The sequence below is a fragment of the Microchirus variegatus genome, assembly GCF_963457635.1.
Source record: "Microchirus variegatus genome assembly, chromosome: 4".
Lineage (NCBI taxonomy): Eukaryota > Metazoa > Chordata > Actinopteri > Pleuronectiformes > Soleidae > Microchirus > Microchirus variegatus.
Window position 1 is genome coordinate 11,375,182 of NC_139805.1, and position 24,166 is coordinate 11,399,347.

General features: G+C 39.8%; 1 protein-coding gene across 1 annotated transcript in view; it reads left to right on the plus strand.

Annotated features, from left to right (window-relative positions):
• The window catches only part of LOC310925778 (adhesion G protein-coupled receptor D2), a gene marked incomplete at both ends in the record, with an annotated part of 81,460 nt that overhangs the window by 38,490 nt on the left and 18,804 nt on the right, over positions 1-24,166 (plus strand). The window contains 3 exons of the mRNA XM_083887795.1: positions 845-886; positions 4,999-5,052; positions 7,938-8,091. Coding sequence (XP_083743921.1) covers positions 845-886; positions 4,999-5,052; positions 7,938-8,091 — 250 coding nt within the window. The remainder of the gene's footprint in view (positions 1-844; positions 887-4,998; positions 5,053-7,937; positions 8,092-24,166) is intronic.

The following is a 24,166-nucleotide window of genomic DNA, read 5'->3' on the forward strand; positions in this document are numbered from 1 at the left end:
TGGCACAGTTCAATTGATGCTCTGAGAATGTTGTTCTCAGTGTTTCCATTGATGCAACGGGATTACATTATTGCCCGAAGGCAAATGCACAGCTTGTACATTCAATAGATGCCACAATGGATTGAAATGACAAATAACTGTTTTTCTGTGCAGCCTTTATGCATCCAAGGGCACAGCATTCTTGGGTCCTGGGTACTAGCCGTGGAGTTTTGTGAACATGAAATATCTTCTTTTATGTGTCATTTTTTTCATTATGCTCTCTCTGTCTCTCCCTTTCTCTGCTTTCCACCAATGGTTTTTTCCCTGATAGTCTCGTCTGGCCGAAGTTGCTCTCTTTATGAGCATATATGTGTGTATTTTAATTCTCATTTGTGCCGGTTTTTGTTTCATTTTGTGTGTGTCTGTGTGTTGATGCTTAAATCATATGTGTTTCTACATCGAGCAACATAGAATGAGTACAGGCACTAGAGATTTTCTATTCGATCTGTGAAACCTTGGGTTTGAGCCTTTGATGGCTCAGCGGGGGTTAGAATGAGAAGCATGAGTGTTACAGACAAAACAAATGCAAACTGAGCTGTACGTAGGTGGCCCAGTTTGGAGATGTACTCTTTCAAGTCCTGCTTCTTCTCTCATTAGTTTTCACTAAATTCTACTTCAACACTGACACTCCAGTATAATTCAACCTGAACCATACATTTCTCTATATTCTTTACTTGTGATGTTTTTTTTTGCCCTTACATAAGGATAAGAGAGAAAACAACTGTAACAACTTTGTTCTCCTCCTTGTTTTTTTCTTTTTTTTTTTACTCTCTCTCGTTCCGTCTCTCTCTTTCTTTGTTTGCAGGGCCTTTTCATCTTCCTGATATATGGGGTGTACAACACAGAGGTAAGTCTGCATTGTGTCTCAAGGCTGTCGGAGTGAATGAGAGAAATGACAAGTTTCTGATGGGCTTCCTGCTTAAAAGCTGTGTAGGTGGGGTGAGCGAGCAAGCGTGAGTGTGTGTGTGTGTGTGTGTGTGTGTGTGTGTGTGAGAGTGAATGAATGTGTGCCCGTGGATGGGAGGAGGGATGGGAAGGAGAGGAGGGGACATCGTTTCCACGCGAGCATCCCACTGCCCTTCATGCTTGGACTAACTTATATGCATCCGAGTCCGACCATTAAACACTGACACGCCGCCGTTCCCAGCCACTCATTCCTCACCCACAATGGCTAATATTTCACTGCCTCTTTAAGTTTTTAAACTCACGGTCCTCCATTTAGCATCCTGACAAAGCCACTAGCCAGGGCTTCACAGGACCCCAAGCAGTAAACATAGTAGGGCAAAAATAAGAAAAACAATCTGCAATGGAGAAATGAGGAAATATAGTATTGAAATGCTGTGTTATTACCATTTAGATACGCTGTGGCTACGTGGGGATGGAGGGTGGGTGCGCGGTGAGAGATGGAGAGACACAATTTAATGGATGAGACTGGAGTCGCGGAAATCACTCTTGGTCAACTATGACTTAGTGTATGTAAATAAGATTAACTTTAGATGTGCATATGTGATATTGAATGCGAGTCAACTTTTTTCTGGCCTTTTTTTTCCAGACTTAAAGACAAAGCATAATAATGGTTTCCCCTTATATGCATATTTAACAGTTTACAACACAAATTTACAATCAGTGATCTCTCAAATGCCGCAAACTGCACATTGATGACTCCTCAACAAATCGCAAATCAGTAGATAATGTAATTATAAATTATAAAACTAAATAAAATAGAATATAAATAGCAAATAAAGCACACAAAATAAAGTGAAAATCTGTCACACAATATAAACAACTCTGTGAATGCAGAGCTTATAAGAATGTCTCCTTTGTGGGTTGAAAGAAAAAAGTTGTCATGTCTTCCGTTCTTATGAATACATTACAAACATACATATATATATTTATTTATTGTGCCTACTGATTAAATATTCAAGGCCATAAAAGTAGCTTCTTTCAGAGTTGGTTAACATGGAATTGTGTTATTCAATAGTCCTCCATTATTCTCCTTTCTCCTTCTTTTCCATGTTTTCACTCATGTCCATTAACTTTCTGTAATTATCCCCTCTGCTGTTTGACCACCCAAGAGACATCTCTCATTTAATATTTGCATTCCCTGTCCTTCTTTATTTTCCCTTTCTGCTTCATCACTTGCTTGCTTCATACATGTTATCAACAAAGAGCTGTCCCCTAGGTCCCAGGCAAAGTGTTTGACAATGTGTAGTCGGGGAGGGTTGACCCTTAACACTTCAAAATAAATCAGCATTCTTACTTAAGGAGCTTTTCAAGTGGTATACAATTTTTTTTTTCCCCTCACACACCGGTTGTCATTGACCCCGTGTCCTCACAGTCTGTGAGCAGCTTATGTACTTACAAACACACCACATTTCTTTGTTAAAATAAAAGCTTCTGTTGCCATTATTTACATTTACACATTTATTTCGCATTTCTCCGGCATGTGACACCGCACTCCTGGCTTCAGTTTTCAACCTCCCTAAGACATAGAAGAAGTTACTTGCACAATAAACATAAAAGAAATGCTATCTTAGAAAAAAGTGTTTGTTGCCAAGCCATTGGAGGTTCCTCTTCTGTCTGCCTTTAAAGCTATACAGCCTTGATAAGGACTGTAACCTCTCTTTTGATTACATTATCCCATACATGAGTTTGCCACCTACTTTACAAGGCAGTATGGCAAAACTGATAAAGCGTGTGGCAACAAGCATACAGGGGTATTATGAGGCTGCTCAGTGAAACAAGGCCTATAGAGTTAAGAAGGAACTTTGCAACCCAAGTCGCTGTAAGTTGTTAACCTGGTAGAACAAATGAGTCTTTAACTGTCTTAAGTGTGAAGGCACTTCACTTTGATATGGTAAAGAAAGGCATTGAATTAGCTAGTGCTTCAAAGTCTGGAAAAATGCTTCATTCATGAGCCTGGTTTACAGGTTCAGTAATTATAAATATGGCACGGAAGACCGACTGCATTTGCTGCTATTACTCTCAAAATACAGCGTTTTAACGGCTAATTACCTGACAATAGCTCCCTATTATTCATTGCAATTAGCTTTTCCTTGGTGGTCACCTTGTAATACCGCGCTTTGATGACCTTTTATTTCCATCAGCTCCAAGGATGTCGGCAGGTGTTGTCAGGCACGATGCTTTCATATGGTAATTGCAGAGTTCCCATTTACATTGGGAGCCACGCTTTGCATCATGGCGAAACCTTGAGTGCGCACAAAACCTCTTAAACACATAACGATCGTCTAAAACAATGCCCTTCCCCTCATTGTCAAATGATTAATTAAGTTGTGTCATGTAATTGCCTCAGCATGCCGGCTGCTTTTGATATCAATGAAATCCCCAGGACTTACTTTCCTCAGTTAATAATGCTAACAGTGAATCTCTTCAACATCTGCACCCTGTCGAAGGCCTTCTGCAGTCTTTGTCAGAAATTATGGGGAGTTTGTGTAAACGCAATGCTGGTGCTGTTGAATCTGTTTGTCACAAGGCTCTGGTTCTCTTCATTACGTGGCCCTTCAACAGTGGCACATATGCAAAACATCCTCTGTATACACACACGGTGTCTCTGGGACCCTGTGTGTGTGTGTGTGTGTGTGTGTGTGTGTTTAGTGTGGTGTCATAATTTATAACACGCAGCGACTTAATGAAGCCATAAGCCATAATGCATATTCACTAACGTGGTGGGCTGGGCTGGGACGGGCTGTAGTGATGAGTTCCCAGCTGCTACAAATTTACAGTGAGTGCTGACAAACGTGCATGAACAAATTCATGTGCACACACACACACACACACACACACACACACACACACACACACACACACACACACACACACACACACACACACACACACACACACACACACACACACACACACACACACACACACACACACACACACACACACACACACAGGGAGACCTCGCAAGTGCCAGAGGCTTTTCATAGTTGATTTCAGTCTAACTAACCAAACTACTGATCATCTGTAATTCCAGCCCTGTCTTAAAAAAAGATTAATGCATGTATAAGATGAATAGCTTTATGAATTTATATGTACTCATATAATATCTATATTTTTAGATGAAAATAATAACAGTAATAACATCAATACTAAATTAAGCGTCATAATTTCATGTCAGGGACACAAGCACACCATTAATTTTTTTAATTATTATTTTCTGTTTTTGTCTGTCTGTTTTGTCTGTTTTCTAGTATTTTTTTTTTTACATTTAAAGTTCAGACATTTGTCACACAGAAAATATTATATTAATCAGTCAATAGAGTGATAAATGCTTATTATTTCCAAATTCATTGTTGATCTTATTTTAGAATGAATAAATATTTAAGGATTATAGGAAATGAGCAGAGCAAGTAAATGATATGTAGCAGGCACAGGTGTAACATAGATTACTACGTACTAAAATGTTATGTATGTATCCTTTATCTATTTAAAAAGGATAAACCCTGTGTCTGGTGTTGTGTGTGTTAAATGAAGGTGTGCAGACACTGTTTCATGCGGAGTGTAAAAATGTAATCTGTTCTGCTAGGGCGGCCCCTTCTCCTCCAATAGCTCCATTTGTTGGTCCCGGCGCTGTGTGTTGACAGATGATAGCTTGAAGTCGTCTCCTTAGTTTGCCAGCTCTATGTGTCACTTTCAAGTCCCATTAGCTATTGGGACATAGTGGAACACCCTGCTGCACGCACACAAGCACACACACAAGCTCCTCTACAGCCACTGCCAATCAGTGTCTGCAAACTAAAAATGTGTTATTTCCCTTCCACATTCTTGTCTTTTTTTTTTCTTTTTTTTTTTTTTTTTTTACTCTTGGGGTGCGCGCAGGCTTTTGCTGTTAAAGATTTTTTTTTTGTTTTGATTCATTGTTGAGTGTGTTTCATTGATGCTGTGTCACATGCACTTATCTCTTTCTTCCCCCCTTCTTTCTCTTTCTTCCAGGTTCGCAGCACAGTCAACAGGATCAAGGAGAGGAGAAAGGCGCTTAATTTTTCAGTATGTTATCCTCTATTTTCCATTGAAAACGCGTGTGTGTGTGTGTATGTGTCTGCTTCACATTGGTACAACAGACTCAATTTTCCTTACAGCCTTTTGCTTCTCATGGGGGAAAAAAATCACTACCGCAGCAATGCCAATGAAAGCTGGCCACACAGCAACATTGTACATCTGCTAGCCTCTTACACGTCGACAGTCCATGTTAGATGCCCTTATACATCATATGTGGACCCTTCATAATAGCCCCCCCTCCCCGTCCTCCCTCTGCACATTGCAGCACCTTCATCCCAGCAATGTCAAGCTCTGTGGTGGGTTACAAGTTTCTAATCCAGGACAAGCCGTCCCCTGACATTAAAGTGTCAAGCCAGTATTTATACCTTGTTGGACGCTGGCTGAAATGGTAGGATGCTCTGCCTCTGTGTGTGTGTGTGTGTGTGTGTGTGTGTTTGTGTTTGTGTCTGACTGAGTGCGTTTAGGAAGATCATAGCCTATGCAAAGCACTTTAAATACAGATAATAGCATCCAGCAGACACAGGTGCACAACACACATATACACAGTTATAGACTCTGGCACGACACACGCACAAAGCATCTTGTCCTTTGGCTCTGCTCCTCTCTCCAGGTTGATGTGTCACACTTTATGACTGTCACAAACCCCACACGATACACACTAACCTACACATACTGTATGTGCCCACCCCCATTATTTCACATATTTGAAGAGGGAATTAAACAATTTCTGAGAGCAGAAAATTGCTTAAATATCAGAATACACCAACTTCCTCCCCTTAAGGATGGACATTAAAAGGATGTGAAGAAACAAAATATAGACAAATTAAAGTCTATGTGTGATTAATGTGTCGCGTGTGTGTGAGGGGCTGTCCATCTGTCTGCATGTTTGTGTCTACCATGTTGGGCGGGTAAGGGAGGGGGGGGGCCCCTAGGGGTCTCTTGCCACCAGGTGCGGTCTGATATATTGGCTGCTCATGTTATCAGTGAGGCCCCCACATTTACCGTCATTTTTACAGCTTCCTTTCCAGACTCGTGGTGGCAATTTTCCAATCTTGCCGGGTTCCGCTACCAGAATGCGTTTTTTAGTCATTACTGTCACCCGGCGGTTTTTAGCTAATGCTGTTTAGTGCCATAAATCCTCCTTGAAATAGTGTATCTACCTGTCTCTTGGCTAGATAGGAGACATTTGGCTCTAGATGACCGGACATGGCCCTATATATCTCCTTGTTGTAAAACATAGGATTTGGTATTGTGCCTTGATAGGTGAGGGATAAAGAGGATTTGGTGGTGTTACTGCATATGGGGTCATTTGTAGACAAATGGTACTTTCAGAGATAAAGGTGTTTAGATGTTATATTATTTGCAACAATTGGAGAGGAAATTCCCTTAAATTTCAATATATATAGATTTAGAAAAGTGAGTTAAATTAAATTTCATCAATTTAATTTCCTCTTTTATTCTTTGGTCACAAACATTATTTGCTAATGTCAAAGCCTCCCTATATTAACTTGCCATACTGTACATTCTTAATCTCTCAGGTGATTGGTAATCCGTAGATTGTTAAAACAGCAGTTATTTATAGTTAGTTATTTATATACTTGCACACCACATAAAATTAAATATATTTAAAAGACGCAACCCGTTTCAATGTTGCAGAACCCATTTAAGTAAATATTGCTCTTGATACAGTGCTGTGATGCACCTCTGACCCAGGCGACCTCACACATAAAATCCACCAAACCTAATCACACACTCTCGCCTCTTTAATTCCACACTTGCGTTGACCTCTTTAGCCCTCTTCCTTGTAGTAGCCCTCTACATGGGTGTGGGTCACACACTGCTCTTTTTTTATCCCCAGGGGGTGGGGTTTTATTCACGCACACACACATAGCCCTTTGACCGGTGTTGCTTGTCTTCTTGATACCAAGTGCCTGCTGACCCACCCTGACCTCCCTCTTGTACACACACAGCCAGATTGCTTTATGAAATAAAGCTGTCAGTTGCAAGACCCAAATAAAAAAGCACCCCCCCCCAGATACTCCATGCCCCTGACACCACTGAAATATAGATATAAATTGGAAGTGGATTAGATTTTTTTTTTTTTACTTCAGTCAAGTTTTGACAAGATATAAGGAGTTAGAAGTTGGTTAGATTTCAGATTCAGTCTCAAGCTTCAGTCAAAAAAAAAAGTTGAAGTGAAGATGATGTGACTTGTGCGATTTATTTTTGGCACTGACAGCCCTGGTTAGATTGACTTACGATGACGTGTGGCAGTGCATGTATTTGTCTCTCTCCAGTGGTGTTTATGTGCATATGTGTCCCGAGCAGAAAGTGGACATCAGCGCTGTAATGGCAGGCTCCAATTATTTGCCATGTGAGGAATTCCTGCCTGATACAAGTACAGAGTGTAATACAATAGCCTTTTGGAGCCCCCCCCTTCCTGAGAATTGTGCAGCAAACAAATGAGTTCTGAATATTTCGCGTTACTCTGCTTCAGCAGGAAAATGTGTGTTTGAAACATGGTTTGGTGATTATGAGGAAGAATAATAACTAATCCAAAGTGACTCATGATATCTTTTTATGTCACTATTTAAAGTGATAACAAATCAATGAAAAAGTATTTAGTATACAATGTACTGTCCTGGTCTTGTTTGTCATTCTCTGATTTTAACTTCTACTCCTTAATTTCCACCATGTATGACAAAAAAGAATAAGAGAAAAAAAACAAATACATTTGTTTTAATAATAGTTTACATAACCAGTGATCAACTAATGATGGACGAATGGATTATTCCTCTTACAAGTTAAGAGCTAACTCTAAAGCGTCAGGTGTTACAGTGATGCAGCCAACTCTGCCTTCTCATTTCATACAGAACTGTGCCAGTTCTCGACCGTCCAGCTCAGTTACCAGCTCTCGTCCTGTCAGTTTCCCTCCTGGATCCAGCCCAAGTCAGGAGGTGGAGGAGGATGAGGAGACCACCCAGACCGACACACCAGAAACTGGGAAGGGAGAAGAGAGTAGCGCAGGTAAGTTATCAGACTGGAAATGTACAGAATAAAATCACACTATGCGTTAATGCCAGAAGAATAACAATGATTCATTTGTATGAATGTTAGATACATTCAAGCTCTCTTTGTTAGTGAGATATACTGTAATTCAAAGATGCAAAAAGAATTGATGATTAGGATCACATGAGTATCGATGGAAGGAAAAAACAGTTTTCCCCACACGGTTTTTCGTAGCTGATCGTAGAATTTGAACCATCACTTTTTGATCATAATAGACAGTAACAAGATTGCTTGCTATTTTAATTTCTCTGCTGGCCTTGCTTGTCAAAAAGCACAACTAATCCACGGTCACATATGAAGGAAGGTCACCAATTGTGCGACTTTTTTTTTTCTTCTTTTTCATTTGAATGAAAGATAGAATCTGAATATATAAGAATAAGTGAAATAGTGTGTTGTGTACCTTTTTTTTCTTAATGTACCTTTTGAAGAGGGCAGCACCTGTAGCCTTGCTTTTGAATAACTGAATCACTTCAGCAGTGGTATTTTTCACAGTGAAGGATTTTAATTTTCACTACCCAGTTTAATATGACAAATACAGTTGTAGCTCTTCTTAATTTCAGTGGTATTAGTGTGTGCGTGTGCGTGTGCGTGTGCGCGTGCGCGCGTGTGTGTGTGTGTGTGAGAGAGCAATTTAGGCTAAATCCCAAATTCAGATTAAATTTACTTTTACACCTTCTTCAGGGTGACATTTTATCAGCTGCACATTGTGGGTGAACCAAGACTAAAGCCCTGCTATAAATTGTGTCTGGAATACATTTATGATTGATTGATCGATTGAATTTTGTATTGTGTGTCATTGTGGAGACTGCAGTTAGTTTGTTGATGTTGGTTGACACTCATAAGTGTTTGTTAATGGTAACATTTTGTATGGTTTATTGGCAGAAACCGAACACACTACCAATTTTTATATTCGCAAAAGTGAATTTTCACTTTCAAATTACAAATAGTTTCATAGCCGTAGTCTTTTATGCGTTGCTATTGGCAAGTGCCTTGCTATAGAGCTCTGGCTGTCATGTGACTAGGTTTTCCTCGCATCGCCATGTCGGCTGGAAAACCTCCTGAAATATGAACAGCGTCATTGTCAGTTTCAACCTGTAATAGTACTATGTGCACTTTAAATCCACGGAGATCGAGCAGTATATCACAGAACCTGACAGTCCGAGTATATCTGATTCCAACAATACCCACAGGAGCTTTTCCGCTGGAGTGAACATTATTCCAGACCTGCAACATTATGACATTTCTGATGAACTCGCCCTCATTCTACTCCAGAAAGCACTTGCATGAACGCAATAAAAGAGCGTAAAATAAACAAGATATTTAAGTTAATGAGTGTTGGCCTGTGATGATGCAGCTTCCTGGTTGGAAAACTCAACTTAAAACTGTTGTGCCCCTATCGTATAGGTTTATTAATGTCATAGTGTATCTGAAAATACAGTAAGGCTTTACATGTACTTTAATGTCAGTATAAGGTGTAAAATTGTGATGATTGCTGTAAGACATGTTTCACAAAAACATGAGTGAGTCATCTTTTTTCACACTTTGGGGACCGGTAGGGCCTCCAGAGTCCCAAATATAAGTATTAAAATGATTTAAAAGTTGATTTTGCATAATAATGGGACCTTTAAGTTTGCTGGCTGGGAAGCTATGCCTGTGGTTACAAACTTCAGTGACAGTATATCTTATGAAGTAATCATATAAGCAGAATCTGTTATCTCCTCCTGGCGTCCTGGCGCTCAACAACTATCCACCATCTTCATTTTTTTTTATGAACACAATCAATGAAGAGATGAATTATCTGACATATTGCATAAGCTGCTGTATCCTGCTAAAAGGGCATTGTTTCAGTTGCGTGACATCAGCTAATGGAGCTCTATACTGAGGCACTTTTTTTTACAGCAGCCAGAACAGACAAACCAACCAGAGGATGCATTTCCTGTTCATTTCCTAGTACGTGAAGGCCACTGTAGTTCCCTGACACACATGGCAAAGGTAAAGGTGAGGGAGGGAGTCCTCTTTTTGTTACAATCTACAGTTTCACCTTTAAATGTCACTAATTCTTTCACACTGGACCTTTAATCTGTCTTTAATGATAGTGTGACATGCACACACGCACGTGTATCTCTGTGATAAGCTCTCTCGTATCATAAAGGTGAATCATGATTTATCTACATGATATTCCCCCTATGTTGCCATGCTGGCATAATCTGCAAGGCATTACCGCAAGGCACTCTGGACGAGAGAGTAGCGACTGGCCTGCTGAGTGAAATCAGACATCTGAAATCTCCTGTTAAACTTTTAACACTAACCAGACACCCTGGCTTCAATCTCGCTGCCTGACCCATGCTGCACTCAGCAGACTTCGTCATTTGGTTGTGGAAAGGAGTGGAGACACCAGTTTCAAGGCAGGGACAGGGAGAGAGAGAGGGAGCGTTCCATCCCTGGTTTCATTCTGTTATTTAAAGCCAGTCACAGCTGATTAGAGCATTAAATAATTTGCAAGACACCGAAAAGGGAAAATTGCCCAAAAAATAAATGTGCATCTTCAAGCAACTCTAATCATTATTATTTTTTAAACATTTATTTACTTGACCCCCGTTATATGGGGATCAACCCCATATTAATGAGACAGGCTGTACTGAATTTTAAGATATATTGTGTAAAATAAAATATAAACAGTGCATTTATTTGAAATGTTATTTTTTTTAACTATTAATTTAATTTATTGACAATGAGATAAAACAGTTGAAAAATCACTTAATGCACTCATCTAGTAAATAGTAGGCTGTCAATGGTTTATGACTTGTACAGTAATGATGTTCACATTTGAATATTACATGTGCTTTGTGTTGCTGCCGCTCGTTGCCGCTCTGTGCACATCTCGCGCCGTGATTTACAGTGTTTCCTTTGCGGGTGATTTGCATGGTCCCTGACGCCATTATTATCCATTCCATTCACTTAGCGAGCAGTTGTTAAAAGATTCCCGATGTAACAACGCGTGCCTGAACCTCCATCACACAGCCTGACAAATCATACTCAGCAGCAAAAAAAATCACGTAGCACAATTCTCAAAATGAAATGATTGAGAGATCATATTATTCAGTCCATTTGCTGCCCCACCAATCTGCTTCCGACTCAATGCTACGACATGCAAATGTGATCGGCTGTGTGTGAGTGAGTGCCTGGACTGCGATGGCATACGGCACAAGCCAGTGCTACTGCATGTGTATTTCCATGCAGGCAAACATGCATGCTCAACAGACTGTAACTCATCATCATGACAAACTCTGCTCATTTGTCTCTTATGTTACACTAGATGAAAAGGGAACATAACGTTCATGTAGCAGCAGGAGGAAGTTTGTCTATTGCTGCGATTCTTTATTATCTTTTGAAAAGTATGAAAGATCATGCGTGAAATTGATTTTTGATTATTATTATTTTAACATTTATCAAATCATTTCACTACTTTACTGCCTTCTTTGCCTAGTTTTTAAGGAGGTGGTGGCCTTATAATGGTGGTGCCTTTATTTGGACTGATTGCTCCGCACATGGTGCAATATGTCACCTCACTGAAACACAGGCAACAAACAAACAGATGGGACCAATTTTTGCTAACAATAACCACAGTATCTCCTAAGTGATGGCAGTATCTTGAATGGACAAGGTCAACCCTCAGCTTGTGTGTGTGTGTGTGTGTGTGTTTGCGTGTGCGTGTGGGTGTGGGTGTGCGTGTGCGCGTGCGCGTGCGCGTGCGTGTTCATGTGCGTGCGTGCGTGCGTATGAGAGTATGATGGGGGTTGGTTGGCACAGATGCCCAAAGTAGACACTGGCTTATGTTGAGAGTACTTTGAAAAAGAAAAGGTGAATGAGGTTAAAAAAAAATATGTGGACTCTAGAGAAGGACACATTTGTAATAAAGGATTAGATTAGAGGAATGGGGTGAAGTGTGTTGTGGGACTTGAATTAAAATGAGCTGTGTGGGTTTTTGAGAGACTGTGTTCCTTATGAGATGACCCTGATGAGAGTTAAAGACTGAAAGTTCTTTCAAGCTGAAATAACATTCTTTGTCACCAGTGTCACTGTATTACTTGGTTACTTGTGACCAAATGTGTATTCAAGAGATACTGTTTTTGTCAATATAATGAGGGACACACTCACACATAGTTGACACTAACCCATGTGGGAGATGGAACACGTGTTGACAAGGAAACAAAACTTTTGCTTGACACAACACCACAAGTGGTTGGTTAGTACACGTTAGTTAGAGTAAAATAAATGTAGTATCCCCCCCCCCGGCTTCAAACTGACTGTCTTGACTGGAGAGTTAGTAAATAATTTATATATAGTTATTCTTGTTTTATGTCTATTTATTGACACTTTTTGTCCTTAATGTCTTCTTAATAGGAATGGGAATCGGTATCGGTCCGACATCGGTTAAATTCACTGAACCCGATAACAGGTAAAACGTGTAAAATCCAATGCAATCCAAAAAATATATCTCATGCTTCACTATGCACAGACTATAAAAATAGAAAAAAATCAGGCTAAATTAGCATGTTAATATGAGTCACGTTTCGGCTGTTGATTACAACAATAATGTGTTACGCAGTTGGAAAATTGTGTCTTTGAAATGACTCGGCACAAAAATGTGTTGTCAACGGCGTCATAGTTCGTCAATGGTCTAAAATGACTGTGTCGGACTGATATCAGCAGATAAATATCGCACACAAAAAAGTGGTATCGCCTCATCTCTAGTTCTAATTCTTAATAGGTCCCATATTATACCCTATTAACCCAAGTTAAACTAGGTCCTGGTGCCCTAATGAACATGTCTGTGTCATGCTTTAGTCAAAATATCATAAGGATGAAGCACAATAGCAGTTCAATAACCCTGCCAAAACAGCCTTTTTCAAAACGCACGGTTTTGTGCCTGGCTATTTACATGTGAATGAGACCTAGGTAAACACACATCCACTGCTTCCAGGGGAGTGTCGCCACTTATCACCTATTGTCGTGCAACGTCGCCACAACCCCCGCTCCATATACCCCATAGTAATGTCTGTTTACCTGTTGTTACTGCGTTTCACCGTAATGCATAGTGAGTGACCACGATTTTGGCTTCTCGCGATCATAAAAACATTAAAATCTAATTTACATACATGCCGCAGCGCTGTGAAGTACTCTGCCTGGCGGGGTGCCAATATTCAATTGAAATGTACGCACTGTCGTCACTTGGTCGGGAGGTGTAAACATTGCGTGTTTTATCGCCTATACTTACACAAAGTGGAACCACTAAAACATGACTGAGTCTTGTTTTTTCACATTTTGGGGACTGGTATGGCCCCCTGAGTCCCAAATATAAGTACTAAAAGATTAAAAAGTTGATTTTGCACAATAGGGGACCTTTAATATCACATTATTTCTAAATGTAACAATCATGTGAAAGCTAAGCCAGGACTTTATGTGGTGTGATTTTTAAGTATTGACAGGTACACTTTTAGATGGCCCAGCTGATGAGTCATTGCTCTGTCACTCATTGACATCCTCTGTGTATCGTATATTGAAAGAAGTATTGTTACATTTTTTTTGTCCAGTATCGTGCCGTTCTCAACAAGTCATCATAGCAAACCTGTCTTGTGCCATTTTCAGTTAATATAACCAAACTTGCAGGAACCATATGCCTGCACATTGCGGACATCTGACACTGCTTTCCTTTCCCTCTGTTCCTAACATGTGTTCCCCAGCATCCCTCTCAATTAGGGGCCTTGTAGATAAAGCAGTGTGGCGGTCTGTTGCATGCATCCTCTGCAGATTACACACATCTTTCTCTGACCGTGGGGTTGACTCCTCCTTACTTACCTCCATCCACACACCATCACTTGTCAAGCATGTTTAGCCCAGTTCACTGACATGCAACAGAATCCCCTGCTCTAATATACCAAAAAAGAGAGAAATATTCCCTTGTGGAATGACAGTATCTTTGCAGGCATTTCACCAGGGTGCTCAGCTGGCTGCAGGAACAGTTTGTACTTCTTTTGACCAAAAATGAGTCTGTGCATGGAAAAAGTCAATTGCCACATTATTTACAGTATACTAACTCAAAAATGTTAAAGGATATTAATAGGATGTCATCATGATTTTAGGATAAATATTAGGCCTGTCAGTGGTTAAGGGCATAAAGTCAAACAGATTACTTGTGTAAGAAGCCTCTAATGGCTCCAATATCAGCTTTTCAAGATGGGCTTGTTGGAAATGTCTGACATATTTACATTTAAAAAAAAAAAAGGAAAATAATACAATTGTTATTGTTGTACAATTTAATGTTTGTCACTAAAAATACCTATGACTTGAATCTGTGACTCTACCGGTATTGCTCAGTGTGTGTTAGATGAGTTTCAGTTCACTGGTAAATTTCTCCAACATTCATCAGTGTCCTGCTTCTTCCTTTCAAGTAACTGTAATCAGCTATGAATAAAAAGCCTGTGTGGTCTGACGTCTGCTTTGAACCCTTTCAAAACTGCTGCGACCTACTTCATTGTCAAGCTAATATTGTTAGGTTCTGGGCAGAGCAGTGTAACAGGCCTGTGATAGTCCAGAAAAAATCAAGTGTATTTTTGGAAGAATGATAGCGAGGCGTGGTTGCTCATGGGAAATGACAACATATTGACAATTACCACAGACAGAGGAGGTGAGTGTGTGCGTGTCTGTGTTGTTGTGACAGAGAGGTATTTGGCCTCTGAGCAGCAGCTCGTGTTCAGTGTCTCACTGATGCAAAATGATGTGTACTAATTCTACATCTGCTCTAACCAAACAGGGTTTGAAAGTTCAGCCCGAGCCGTAAAAAAAGCACTTCCTCAAAGCTCATCTGATCCCACTTTTTTATTTTATTTTGAAGTAATAGACAAATAAGTGGATATGACTTTGGGGTTTGGTGTGCGTGTGTGTGTCTGTGTGGATTGGGATTTGGGTTGTTGGTTTGGCTGTTAAGAGGAAGTGTAGCCCTGAAATGGGCTCTTGTCATGTGGGCTGAAACTATGAGGACTTGATTGTAGCCTTTCAGTGTAAATACCCAAACAAACAGGCAGTGGTCACAATGTGTTATCGGTTTGCCATGTATTTACATTCCTCTTCCTCTCTCCCACTGGGCTTCTCTCTCACTCTTCTGCTTGTGCATCTGTTTTATTCATTTTCATTTACTCACTCATTCAGTGTCCTTTCACTTCTTTTTATTCTCGTCGTTTGTGAATAGTATTAATCAAGTGTGTGGGTTTAAGTGTCATGGCTGAATTTGAAAAAAAAAAAGGACTTTGTGTGACATGAATGAAGTTTGAAAATCGTCAGTGAGAGCGCCACTTCTCACTGTTGCGTGTGAAAAATCTGAAATGCATTCGTGGATCATTTGAAACACTTAAACAAACTGTATTTCCTGCACTCACACTACATTCTGGCATTTCATATTCATCACAGCCAATGAATCAACTCCAAAGATGAAATATCGAGTTCAATTGCTTGTTTTAAAGTGGTTTTAAGCTGTTTATGCATATTCACCCAGCCGCCAAAAAGTGCACCTGGATTCTTGAATTTGTTTCCCAAAGCTGATCTGCATTATAGCCCTGCGCTATCACGCATCAGAGAAAATCTGGTGAAGGGAATCTATTCATAATTCAAAGAAACAACAAGGCACGGGCAGCGTTGTTGTCAGATATAACAAATTGAGGAGGAAAAGAGTCGAATTTGTATCTGCTTATGGAGGTTGACTGCATTATACATACTGTGGGTGCCGCTGAGTGCGTTGTAATAGGATATATGATGGATGGCCAAGCTACATAGGCTCCCATTCCTCTGGGTTATTCATCTATTTATCTGCTTATTTATTTATTCCTTCACCCAGAGAGACCCTCACACTCTCAGGATTTACTTAAGGTGTAAGAGTTACTAAAAGAGGACAAGCTCTGATGGAAATAGGACAAAGACCTGGGAGTTGATTGTTGTGTGAGCCTGGTTTACTGATGTTTGTGCTGCTGTTCATTGGTAGTGTTAGTGGTGTACGATGGGCTGCAGTTTGTTCAATCTTCTGTCCCACAAAAATACTGTATATTGGAAATTGCTTAACACGAAAAACAACCAAAATAGACAACATAATCACACATTTGGAACCAACATAGATTAAATCCAACTGTGGCACTTTAAGATCATGTATGAAATATTTGAAAATATCAGATTGTTGACTTTGTGGCAGGCATGCTGCAGTGGCACAATGAAACCAGACATACCTAATTCAGACCTGGTATTAGCTCTGTCCTGAGTGATTCAATTATAAGAGCATTCAGAACTCAATCAGATCTTTATTCAGATCACAAACACCACAAGTATTTTTACCCTTCTTTGGGCTTCCATACATTGATGTATCTGCAGCAATCACTACAATATTATTGCTGATAAATACTGGTGAACAGTTAAAATTGTATTTCAAGTTACAGCAGAGTGAGTAGAGCTTTAATTCACTCATCTCCTTCTGACTATTATAGGGATACACATGCACATACACACGTCGGCAATGGACACATCTGTGCAGTTAGACTTTTATCAAACAGACATGAGCATCAATGTGCATTTGTATATTGTGCAAATGAAGCCAGATCAAATCTCACATGGTCATAGGAGACGCATTCAGAACGCATGTTAATGTCCCGTGTGAACAGTTTTACTTGACCCTGTCCTCTTGTGATCGGCTCTCTTAGAATGGATATCCATACCAGGTCTGAATGTGGCCATTGAGACTCATGTGACACAGAAATCACCACACAATTGAGCCCACTGTACCTTCAACAAGGGCAATTGATGAGTTGAAGCGATATCGACAGATTTCAAATGTTTCTATTGTAATAGTATTTTGACCATATTGCCAATCTCTACCATTTACTCACAAACCCTTCTACTGTTTCACTGTCAGGATTGTCAATGAAGGACCTGCATGTTCCCTGCAGGGGCAGATCACCACCTCTGGGCCTTGCTGTATTTTCTCTCCGACACTCCCCCGGTCATACCATCAAAGAGTAAACACGCAATGAAAATAAATTATTTCAATTGCCCAATGAATGTAAATAAACACACACATCCCAGTTTTTTTTCCCTAAGTGTGTGAAGACACTACTAAAACATTCACCACTACTGACATCACGCAGCAGCCAACAGCACTTCTAAACCAATATCAGCACCTCCACCCCTTCCTCCCCCCAGAGCATTTTGTTCCTCGTCCTCATCTCATGAGCCCATGGCAACGACATAGTCTGCAGCTTACGACAAAGCGAAGTGGGTAAAAGGGAGGGAGAAGGGGTAAGGCGAGGGGGGGGGGGGGTGGTTAGGCTGTAGATCAGGGCATGGAGGATGGCGGCGCGACCAGGGGGTGACAGGGGAATAACATCCCTTTCTCCTCAATCGACAGGGACCATAACTCCTGCCTCTCCAGGGACAGATTGAGAAAGGCAATAGCCCTAGGGGCTGTGAAGCACGCATGCTTAGGAGAATTGAAAGTTAAAAGAAAAACGCTGTTTGCCAAGCCACTTCCAATGATCCAGCAGACAGCACAGCTCTTCGCCACTGGAATTGTCCTTTTTTTTCTTTCTCTTTTTTGAGTTGCAATGGAAAGGCCCGAGTGGCACACCATTGTCCATATAGTGTATCAATCAGTAAATCTGCTGGAGTTGTTTTATTGTATTTTTTGTCATATTTTTTGACAGTTTTCTGCACTGAGACTTCTTTTGAATTTTCAGTGAGCTGAGATGTGGACCTCTATTGGCCTATATTACATAGTATTTGTCACAATCCTTATTTTGAGTGTTTTTATTGCTTGCTTCTGGTCTGAGGAAGGGAGCACATCACATTGAGCAGAAAAACAACAACATCTCTGCACTAAACTTCCTCAAATGTCTGGTTTTAGCAAACACAATCTAATGCTATCAGAATAATAAAATATTGGTCAATGCAGCCAGTATTTGACTTAATTATTGATTGACACGGATAGTTTTTTTGTTTGTTTGTTTGTTTTTTAAATAAACAAAGACCAATTCCATTTCAGTTTTATCATACCAAATCACATCTCAAAATTTTTTACATTGTACCTTTTCTAACCTGAAAAGAAACCTGACAGTTCTTGAGTACTGAGTAAAAAAGAGAAAGTGAATAATTGGCAGGTCAGTCATTAGTAACCTTTTAATATAATTAATCTAATTAACTCAGTACTAATTAAGTACAGGTGTAATACCTCCACAGGACTACTACCAAGATAATGTATGTATTTAAGCAGTATGAGTTTAGTGTAATAAAGATTTATAAACTATTTAATTTAGTTTATAAGCACAGATGATAAAACCTGAGCAAATGTGACAGGGATATAATTTATGTGAATTTATCAATAAAGTATTGTAAATCAAGTGTTAGGCTGCGTTTGATTGTGTGGCAGGCAGCAAAGCAGCTTTTATAGCCTGATCAATTTTACAGTGGCTTATTGAATAGCTTTTAATGCCTGTCTTTATGTTCAATTGTATCTCGCGGAGCGTTTGGCACTCCGGGGCACGTGTGATTGCTCACCAGAGTAAAGGAGACAATAAATTTTAATACATCGTCTCTGCAAAATTACACATGCTTAATCATTGATTTTTATTGTTTCATCGCGATCGCGTTATCCCGGTGGGCGACGGCAGACAAGAGAGCGGTACTTAAAAAGAAAAAGATGTTGAATTAGTTATGACGTTTTAAAGGGTGGAGTTGACACAATGAAACGATTGCATGACCAACTGTCTTTTGTCTAATGTACGCTGTATTGATTTGCCAGCGTTACTGTTGTATCTGTGGGCAGTTTGATGGAGCAAACATTTTAACAAGTGCAACTTTGAGCAGCGACGTCTCTCAGTGTCTGTTTAAGGGGAGAATAGATAATATGCAATAACCGCTGTGACTATTTCGTTCATTTACTAATCAAACAGTACTTATGATGGATTCAAATGATCCAGGGGTCATTTAAAAAATAAATTAATAGAATGTCCTGTTATTTTTGGTGAATGGATATATCTATAGGAAAGTCGGTGTAATACTGTTTTCTTCTTTAAGTGTGAATACTTTTTATTAATAATAGTTTATTTGTAAGCACCTTTCAAACACTCAAGGTCACTTTACATCTTAAATATTGAGTAAGTAAATAAGTAAATTTTTAGCTGAATTAACTATAATGTTAGATGTTTTCTCTGGAAAGAGATATTTTAAATTATATTCAGTCAGCAAGGACAGAGATTAGAAATTGATTACTGATTGATTGGTTGGGAAATTGTTCTACCTAGTAAAATGCACTAATACTGAGGTTTATCTTTACACATAAAAAAACAGATTGAATTATTTTGTCTCTCCATAAACGTTATTAATTGTGCCCCTTTACTATCACATAATGCATTCATTATTAGTCAGATTGTATTAAAGGGGTGCATATTTATTTATTTCTACTGGAATCCGAAATACCAATAAATATTTTGAGTTAGGTCTTCTCTCCTCTTCACTGTCACATCCACTGTAATTTCACTTCACCAACTAGAGAAAGAAAGTTGAAATTTGAATGTGTGCGCGCGCGCCCAGATTTATTGTCTGTGCATAAAAAAGAAAATCGGGATCATTAAGTCCAACTCTGCTGCGATCGAGCTGATGAAAGCTGGCAAACACCTACGCGGACTTCATAATGCGTGCTGTGTGTGTGTGTGTGCGTGCTTGTGTGTGTGTGTGTATATAACATAAGAATGTGATAAGGTAGATTGATTTCTAATATAAATGGCAGAGATGTCTACTCACACTCGTAAAGCAGTGCCCTTTGTGTCCCTGCCTGGCTGCCTCAATCTGTGTGTCTGCGCACACACATGCGCGCACGCGCATGTGTGTGTGTGTGTTTGTGCGCACGTGTGTGTTTTGTCACCTCCTTAGGACCCTTTCTGGCATAAACCACCAACTTTATCAGGACTAGCCATCCAAAAACTTGATTTCTGAGGCTCTGATTAGAGTTACTATATATGAAGTGTGGGCAGGTCAAGGTTAGGCATCAACTTATTTATTAAGGTTAGGATTAATGTTTTGGTGTCCCGTGATGTGTCCTGGTCGGGGTAGTGGAGATGGTTAGTGAGGGAAGACTTGGACTGGGTGGACCAGCTTAAATTTCCTCCATGTTCATTCATTCTCTCTCTCTCTTGCTCTTACACACATATGACACATAAAACACACACAAACACACACCAGGGCGTGCAGGTTAGCCCTCCTCCACACCGGCACCTGCTCCGCTGAAGGTGAAAGAAGTGCTCACTTGAGCTCATTGAAAAGTAGATGTGACAGTAAATTTTTCAGGCCCTTGTGAGATGGGAGATCTTGTTATAGCAGTCAGGATGGGGGTCAGGGCAGTGGCTGCTTGATGATTGAGGAAAAGAGAAGTAAATTCATTCTGCTTCGGGCACTTTGTCAAGTGCCAGTAGCTTACCGTTGAGAGCCACTCACCCATCACTGTGTTACGGCCCCAGAGGTCACCTCCAACACTATAAATCTGCCTCGCCTCCTCGCCTGCTAAACCTATTGCCTTCCCCTGGCTGAGCACGAGCAGGGAGAGAGGCTGCAGCTGCTGCTGCTGCTCTTCATAGTTACTCAAATGAACAAAAGGCAGAGGGGCGAATTCTGTTGCTGGCTGGGCATGTTGTACCACAGAAATTACTGTACAGTATGTGTACATTTAGACTAATATTTGTGCACGAATATGTGTGAGAAACGATGGGTAGGTTGCAAGTATGCATAAATTACGAACCAAAGTAGATTTGGAGGGAGGGACACATTATTACACTTTGTGTAATGAGCTTGCATGTGCTTTTGGAAATCATACAGTGTGTTTTTGCTGCAGGAATATGGTCTAAAATCATTCAGGGAAATAATGAGGAAATGAGCAAGCTGATAACGAATCAGATCAATAAGAAAACAAACGAATAACAGTTATCAAGGTGATGCCTGCTCATCCTGTTTTTCTCACCTGCCTCTCCTGACTAAAATGTGATTGTTTGCTTTGTGTTACTTATAAATAACTTGACATGAAATTACAAAGTTGAGTAAAATAGGTCGTCAATGGTTTGTTAGTGTATTATTTCACATGTGTTATTGATTCATGTTTGCGAGTTTGTATGTAGATTTGCATTGTGTGCATTTGCTCCTCAGAGTTCTAATTAAAAGGTAGCAGATGTGCAGGTGAACGTGATAATTTGGTCAAATAAATAAACAGCTTGTATTGTGTAGATGCAGGATCATTCTCATCACTCCACACAACCTGACGACCCACAGGAGGGCAGAGAGACGGAGAACTTGGAAAAATATGTATTGCAGAAGACAGGGAAATGAGTTATATATATATATCTATATATAGATATATCTATACATACATATATATATATGTATGTATATATATATATATATATGTATGTATATATATATGTATGTATATATATATATATATATGTATGTATATATATATGTATGTATATATATATATATATATATATATGTATGTATATATATATGTATATATATATGTATATATATATGTATGTATATATATATGTATATATATATGTATGTATATATATATGTATATATATATGTATGTATATATATATGTATATATATATATATGTATATATATATGTGTATATATATATCTATATATATATATATATGTATATATATATATAAACAACAATTGACCATCAAATAGCATTGCCTGTTACACAGTTTAATATTGTACACATACTATCATACAAGTTACACATGTAGTAACATTCTGCGATTTGTGTAATTCAGATGAAACAGTAGGTTTCAACATTTTTAAAAAACGTTCTGCTCTCATTTCGGGCTGCAGTCCCTCAAACCTGGTTGACGTTGAGCCCTTATTCTTCCGATGAAATGTAAGATTGTGGTGGTTAAAAGATTCCTTCAGCTTTTTTTTTTTTTTTTTTCAGGTTTTAAGTGCTGCCAATATGTTTTATATGGTGCATTTCAACAAAAAGGTTCAACAAAGGAAGGAAAATATGCTTTTTGGACAATCTGAAAACCAAAAAGTGGGTAATTGAATTGTATGCGTATGGGCAGGGCTGCAGTCGCTGTTCTATGCCTCATCTTCTTTCATTCACAAAAACAGACACCAGCATACACAAAGCACACGGGATCTGTTTTCTCTTTTCTAAATTGATAATTGAAATGTCATGAAATTATTGATATATTTTGCCATATGCTAACATTTTTCCAGGATGGTGGTATAGAATTGAAATCCGGATATGGAAAACGAATCTGGGTCTGGTGGGTGGCTGGGGGTGTGTGTGTGTGCATGTAAGTTTTTTTTTTGTTTTTTTTCAATTCACATGCTTGTCCATGTGTACACATTGTGATTGCTTCTTTCTGAAGTGTGTCACCGTACACTATAATTACACCTGTTCCAAATATGTGTGTGCAGATATGCGTTCGGCTCCCCGTGTGCACACGTATGTGTACGAGTGTGCACACGCCTTTTAAGCTTTTAGTGTATGAATACCAGCCTGCTTTCAATATAGCCTCTTATTAGGGGGTGATTATCCTGCCTGCATCTGGCTTCTCTCAGCCGTTGACTGAAAGTTGGAGAGGCCAGGGGCACGCTGGAAAGAGAGGAGTGAAAACTTCCTGAACCCGGTTTTCACCCTCCACCTCTCAACTCAGATGTAACCCGCAATCTCTCAAGAAACCACCTTATATCCACACTGGTATTTATGTGTTTCTTTCAACAGAACAGCGGAAAACTGTGTGTATGTTTTTGTCGAACTAGTTTTCCGTACGAGAATGTAAAGGCGTTGTAGAAGTTCTGCCTTTTCTATGAACCTAAACCACAGCAGAACATTTAAAAAATAAATGAAGAATTATCATTTTACAAATAAGCTAACAGCATTATTAACATAATTCTTTTTTAGCTTATTTGTAAAATGATAATTCTTCCCGAGGAAGACAGAGCAGAAGAAATGGATAGTAGACGGGTGGAAACAGTGTGTCGGGATCCCAAAATGCTTAAATGGGGACTTGGTAGGAGCCCGTACATCAGCTGTGACCCCGACGAACATCCAAAGACTTTACGCGAGGAAAACACAATAGACTGGACAGATGGTCCCAAACAAACTGCAGCAGGTTTGATGCAATCAAAAGCCGTTTACCTCATGCCAGAGGCCAGCAAGTGTTGTGGATGCATCATTGTGCGATCATTTATTTTTTTGTGTGAGTGAGAGAGATGAATGGGTCCTCTGGTGTGTTGTTAGCAACTAAATGATAATTTGTTAGCTCGAGTAAGACAAGTGAGTTGTTTTCTCATAATTAAGATGCAATCAAAGACAACACATGATGGTGAAACACAAACAGTTTGATGACTGATTGATAGGTGGATTCCAGCCAACTCTGTAGGCCGTGACAAAATTTTGGCTGATAACCAATAACCAGATAAACATAAAACAGACCCCCCCTCCTCGTTCTTTGTTACTCACTCTTTCCCCTCCTTCCCTCTCTCCCATCCTCGCCTCCTTCAGCTCCACTTCATCTGCTCTCCTAAAGAGAGGCTCTGACACCTCAGAGTGATGAACTCTTTCATCGCGCTGACCTTTCTCTTTCGGACTAGTCACCCGCCTGCCTGCCCTCTCCCATGTAGATGAGACAGAGACAGATGAAGATATTTTGCAGTGTGTGTTCATGCATGGGCGTCAGTGGGGGAGCGGGTGGGCAGGGGTATCATGCGGTGACACAGTGAAATTAGTTTTGGTGTTGGTGGATGGCAGATGACCCACCTTCAAATCAGTAGTCAACCAGGGAGATTAATCCAGACACAGGAGGCCTGTTGGAGAGCAGTCATGACAGGCTGTCAATGCACGGAGAGAGAGACAGAGAGAGAGAGAGAGAGACAGACATGAAAACAGGCAGATGGGACACATTGGATAATGACAATGATATACCCACTCAG